We start from the raw sequence: 6,000 nt of genomic DNA on the forward strand, positions 1-6,000 counted from the left end.
TTGGGGGAAAGGCCTCTCTTGCCATTGCCATGACAACTAGCAGCATCACCCCTCCCTCTGCCTGGCACTCTGTTCCTGGTTCTACCTCACACCTAAGGTGGGTATTTTAAAAAGTGGGATTGGGCTTGTCAATTTATGCTCTGTATGCCACACACAGTGCTATTTATAGCACTGTAGTGCACACGGCTAAAAATATTAAATCTCCCCAAGAAGCAGTTCCCTCCTTTTTTTGGAGGTGAGTGAGCAACAACGTGGTAAGTCAAAGGGAAAGTGGATTACTGTGGCTTGTCTCCTAACCCTCTTCTCCTGGCCTACGTACTGTCTAATCCTCCCTTCTGCAAACTAGGCCCTGTTTAAAAAAATCTAACCTGACCAAGGTTGGGGTGCTTATCTTCTGGCGACCAGCATCTTCTGCTGGAGTCTGGCCAGGTGACTCTCTCAGAGGCACTTGGGCCAAGCGGACACTCTGGGGCTCAGCAGGTGGGTGCCAGGTGGGCAGGCACCCACCATCAAAAAAGGAAAAGGCACACAGCAGCAAAAGTGGTGCAGCTTAGGGCTGCAAAATAAAAAGTTAGTCTCAGCACAGCACCCTGTTATTAAAGCCACTGGGAGCTGGCTACAAAAGAAAAAAAACCCACACAAGGGGGAAAAATCAACAGCAGCACCCAATTAAAGCCGCTGGGGCCACTAGCACAATTTTTAAAATGGGGAAAAAATAAAAAGCAGTTGGTACTGCAAAGGAGAGAGAGAGAGAGGCTCTGTTTCTCTCCCCACACAGGCAAGCCCCAGTCCACCAGTCTCACTCTGTGCTGCTATAGTTATCCTTCCTTTTCTGAGAGGCACACTATGAGAGAGCTCTCTGGTCTCCCAGTTCCTTAAATACATTTTGAAAATCCCTCCTTTGGCTCCTCCCTTCCCCCAGCCAATGGGGACACAGTTGCCCATGGTAACATTTGATTTAGATGATAAGCCAAGCAAGGAGATCACAAGCCAATTGGAAGCCAGTACCAGAAAGCCAGTCAGCAAGGGGAAAATAGCCCTCCAAAATGGCAAGAAATGATTCGAGCTTGAAATGGGGTACTTTTGTTTTGAGCTCGATACAGGCCCTTAATTTTAAGAGCAATTAGTTTCGAGCTCGAATTGTTTTGTACATCTCTAAGAGAAACTCACTTACCCTCCTTGTTCACCACATTCGTCACTAAGTCCAGTAATTTAAGTGTGTTGTTCATTGGCTCCTAAATTTTTGGACTAGTACCCAGGTCCAAAGAAAAATTGACAAGGCCTGATCTAAGCTCTTATAAAATGATAGAAGGCATTTGGTATCAGCTTAAACCAGTCCAGCTGAGCATTTTGTCTGCTGATAGTAGCCAGCCAGATACCACAGGACAGTTGTCACTCATGTTGTCATGGTTGTTTCTTTGTCCTGTTCTCTTTCAGGTCATCACAGGTATACGATGTCTGGATGTAGGAGCAGTGCTTCTGGCTATTATAGCTAGAGTCATTAACTACCTTCCAACCATATATTGACTTGGAATCAAATTATACATTATTTTGTGCTAATTCCTCTGCATTATTTCATAATACCTTGTGTGGGTCAAAAAAGGGGATTCTTCAGTTATGAACGCAATCTGAGCCAGCACACCCTCTCCTTCCCACTTTCATCTTACCTCCACTCCTAGTGTCTGATGGCATCATCATTTGTTTTAAAGCATGACTTTTGGATGGTCTTTGAACAAATAATTACGCTGATGTAACAACAGTGTAACCATTATGTCCACGATGGAGGTCAGGGGAGAGCGAAAGTTTCTGGTCTTCGGTCATCTGAACCCAACCCTTGCGCATTATAGGCCATGCAATTTGTCACTTGCTGGTGGTACCCAGAAACTGCCTCAACCGAGCAGCCAAGTGGCAGACTGCTTCAACGACCCTCTTCTCAGTGCAGCCAATGCTGGCACTGCACCCACCGTCCCTCCCTGATGATTGATGTTGCTGTATTTCTAGTCCGAAACATACCACACTTTGTTGACTAGAAACGTTAGTAGCAAACCATTGGGTAAATGCAGTAAGCACACACAGAGGGGAGATACAGCAAAAGAGGGGAATCAAAAAGGGGGAAAGTAGCAAGCAAGGGGTAACTGCAAGCAGTAAGAGAGGATTAGACAAAGCAAGCAGACAGAAGTTCCCCCTCAGAAGATGTTTGCAAGGTTACTCAATCTGTTTTCATAATTGACTCAGGATGTTTGAATGTGTGCACTGGTGAATTTATTCTATATAAATTTCTAACTATGGTATAATTAATATCTCATATATATTTATGGTTATCTGAAACCTTATTAGTTTAAACACTAAAGGGAAACACACATTCCTGTGTTTAACTCTGTAGAAAACAGGCTTGCTGTAAAAGGTATAAGTTATGCTCAGTTAGCCAAAACAGCATAGATACCATTTTTATGTTTCCAAAAGGCACATTTTCATTCTGCCTCTTTGCCTTGTTTCAAATGACAGACATAGCCTTGATGTAGCAAGAGTCTATATAAGAGATGTAAATAAAAATATGAATTCTTTTATGAGCCTTGGGATGTGTAGCTTTTCAACTGCAGACTTCAGTTATGAATAACTAGCATCTTTATAAAAGACATAAACACAAACCTGTCTAGAAACTTAAATGAAGAACATGAATCTCAGTTTGCTTTCCATCTTATTAAGGCCCATCCTGCTAGGTAAAGGTATGATGGCATATTTCAGCCAGAACAGCTCACAGCTGTAGATCAGCCAACAAATTAAAGGGTGTGGGAAGAGATCTCTGTTGCTATAGCTGTGATATTATACACTTTTACTAACATGTGGTTGGTTATTTTGTGTTTCAGATCACTGCTTGTAGTTGAACACAAAGAAACCGCAGAGACTTCCACATCCTTCAGTGAGAAGAAAGAAACCAGCAGAGCAGGATTAATACAGGCTTGTTTCTGGTGGCCTTTTTGTACAAAGGCTGCCTTGGAGGAAGAAAAAACGCAAAGAAAGAAACACAGCGATACTTAATGAGCTGTGAAATGAAGCGCCACCGCTGCTGCTGCTGCTGCTTCTGCTAGCCCTTCAATTCCAAGATTCATCTGCTATTCATTGTGCTTAATATACATGTTTCTGCACCGTGCATTTAGAAGATATCAGAAAGGAATTCAAAACGGCTGCCGGGGAAAGGCCACCAAACATGCCTACAGAAACACTACAGACAGGTAGCATGGTAAAACCCGTCAGCCCTGCCATAACATTCACCTCAGCTGTTCCCCTCCGAATTTTAAATAAAGGGCCTGACTATTTTCGCAGGCAGGCAGAGCCTAATCCAAAAAGACTGAGTGCTGTGGAAAGACTGGAAGCTGACAAGGCCAAATACGTTAAGAGTCAAGAGGTCATCAATGCCAAGCAAGAGCCTGTCAAGCCAGCAGTGCTTCCCAAGCCACCGGTGTGCCCTGCCGCTAAGCGAGCCTTGGGCAGCCCTACCTTAAAAGTGTTTAATAATAATGCAAAGACTGAGAGTGGTGTCCAGAGAGAGAACCTAAAGCTAGAGATTTTGAAAAACATCATCAACAGCTCAGAAGGTTCCAGTTCAGGTTCAGGTCACAAATACAGTTCGCGAAACTGGCCTCCCCACAAATCTGATTCAGGAGACCTCAACCGGCATTCGTTTGCAGAATCCTTAAAGGTTTACCCTACCCAAGGCCGTAGCAGTCCTCAAGAAAGCAACTCCAGTGTCAGTAGGCGGCTACTGGAACAGTCGCCAGAGTCCTTCTTGCACGTTTCCCATAGCTCATCAGACATTAGAAAAGTATCGAGTGGTAAACCCTTAAAAGCAATACCATGCAGTAGTTCAGCTCCACCCTTGCCTCCCAAACCTAAAATTGCTGCCATTACCAGTTTGAAATCACCAGAAATGGACACTGTAGAAACCAGCTGTGGAGTCAATAGAAGACCTTCCCTACAGCGTTCAAAGTCGGACTTAAGTGACAGATACTTTCGTGTTGATGCAGACGTTGAAAGATTCTTTAACTACTGTGGACTGGATCCTGAAGAGCTTGAAAATCTTGGGATGGAAAATTTTGCAAGGGCTAACTCAGATATTATCTCTCTCAACTTTCGCAGTGCAAGTATGATCAGTTCAGACTGTGAACAGTCTCAGGATAGCAACAGTGACCTTAGAAACGATGACAGTGCCAATGACCGCGTGCCATATGGTATTTCTGCAATTGAAAGAAATGCCCGAATTATCAAGTGGTTATATAGCATCAAGCAAGCTAGAGAGTCACAGAAAGTGTCCCATGTGTGAGCAAAACCACATATGGACAAACAAGGACTGTATCTTTGTGAATATTCAGTTGTGAAGGGTTGTGAAGTCTACTTGAAGTCTTAATACACTTCTAAGATCTCTTTTTGTGTTGCTTGTTGTGCAATGTTTTCAAGTTGCATGCCTGTCAACATGTGAACTGACCTGGCTTCCACTTGAACAATAACTAGCTACAGAGCCTGGCTAAGCATACACACATTATCTGCCAAAAGTTTAAGACCAGAATCTAAATAGGGCTTTGTTTATAAATGAATTGTTTACATTAAATGGTTATATGGCTTCTTCTTAATATTTCTGTAGTCCCTTGTGGTTTTTTTAAAACAATTTCACATCTTTTGTGTCTTCAACATAGGTATTGTTAACAAACACAGGTAACTTTTCAACTTAAACTAAAATCTATTTTGGAGGCAAAAAAGGAGGGAAAACTGCCAAAATAAGGTTGTTCTAAAACCTTGCCTAGAACAGCATAGCTGCTAGAAAACCTGTGGAAAGTGTTTCAAAAGGACAGTCGATAAACAACAATGTACAATTCAGTTGTTGTTGTTTTAAATTAAGAAAATGGTCCAGGATTGTTGATCTTAATTGCCTAACTCAATCCCCACCCATCTGCCCCTGCACACAAACAGCAAAAATAGTTTGAGCCTATGCTAATCACATGAACTACTCTTGCAGGTGATTGGTGTCCCAAAGAACTTGAATGATTTTGGTTGCACCAATCAAGGGCTATTTAAAAAGAGGCCAAGAAAGTGGCAAAGGAAAAGAAGGGTAGAATTTTGAAGGACGGTTTCTTGGCTTAAACTTTTGATAGGAATGGTTAGATCCTGTTTGCTGATCTTGAATGCCTTTAACTAGACAAAGCACATCATGATTACAAGCTCCTGCTGCTGACTACCTTTTCGTAGACCTATTTGAGCAGTTCATTAACAGGAAAAAAAAATGGAAGTACACAGCCATATCAGTATGAGCCTCTTATCCAGAAGTTAACACACTCAATATAGCTGAACTATATCTGAGAAATTGTGATTATGTTGTCTTAAATATGTTATATCTTAAGGCTGTGGAAGTTTGTTACAGCTCTAGGAAACTGTAGAAACATGACAGTATGTAGCTTTATTTTCTTTCTTTTTTGCCCTCCTCTCTTCTCTTCCTGCCCTTCCTTACCATGTTTAGTGCTGCACGTCAATCTGTTACACATTTTTTGACAATCTTGTGTCTTCCCAATGGTTTAACTGTCATGTCAAAGTGACAGTTGTGGTGCGTAGCAGAAAAGTTGAAAGTGCAGTGGTCTGCTTCATTATTATTATATTCATGCTTTGAAGTACTTTGCAGCACTATCTTATGTCATCAGCTAATAGGAAACTTTTTATTGTGTAAATGCTGTAAGACTTTGTACATATTTCAGTTCTTACGAGATCTTTAAAAAAGAGTGTTATGCTAATAAATAGCTCTTGGTGCAGCTACTGGTCATGTGCTCCTGTTGTATTTTTTAAAAAATATATTGAAGTAGGTACATGAAGGAGATGAAATATGACAACTGTGGAATATAGGAAACTGCCTTATACAGAGTCAGACTATTGGTCCATCTAGCTCAGTATTGTCTACACAGACTGGCAGCAGCTTCTCCAAGGTTGCAAGCAGGAGTCTCTCCCAGTCCTGTATTG

The 6,000-nt window shown here is 41.9% G+C and overlaps 1 protein-coding gene across 7 annotated transcripts in view; it reads left to right on the forward strand.

Annotated features, from left to right (window-relative positions):
• The window catches only part of FAM110B (family with sequence similarity 110 member B), a 155,602-nt gene extending 149,803 nt beyond the window's left edge, over window positions 1-5,799 (forward strand). For all 7 annotated transcript variants that reach the window (XM_053247626.1, XM_053247624.1, XM_053247629.1 and 4 more), the window contains one exon: window positions 2,868-5,799. In XM_053247626.1, the coding sequence (XP_053103601.1) occupies window positions 3,209-4,321 (1,113 nt within the window). In that variant the 5' untranslated portion in view covers window positions 2,868-3,208 and the 3' untranslated portion in view covers window positions 4,322-5,799. The remainder of the gene's footprint in view (window positions 1-2,867) is intronic.
• Window positions 5,800-6,000: the final 201 nt, after the last annotated feature.

Source organism: Hemicordylus capensis, chromosome 4 (assembly GCF_027244095.1).
Source record: "Hemicordylus capensis ecotype Gifberg chromosome 4, rHemCap1.1.pri, whole genome shotgun sequence".
NCBI lineage: Eukaryota > Metazoa > Chordata > Lepidosauria > Squamata > Cordylidae > Hemicordylus > Hemicordylus capensis.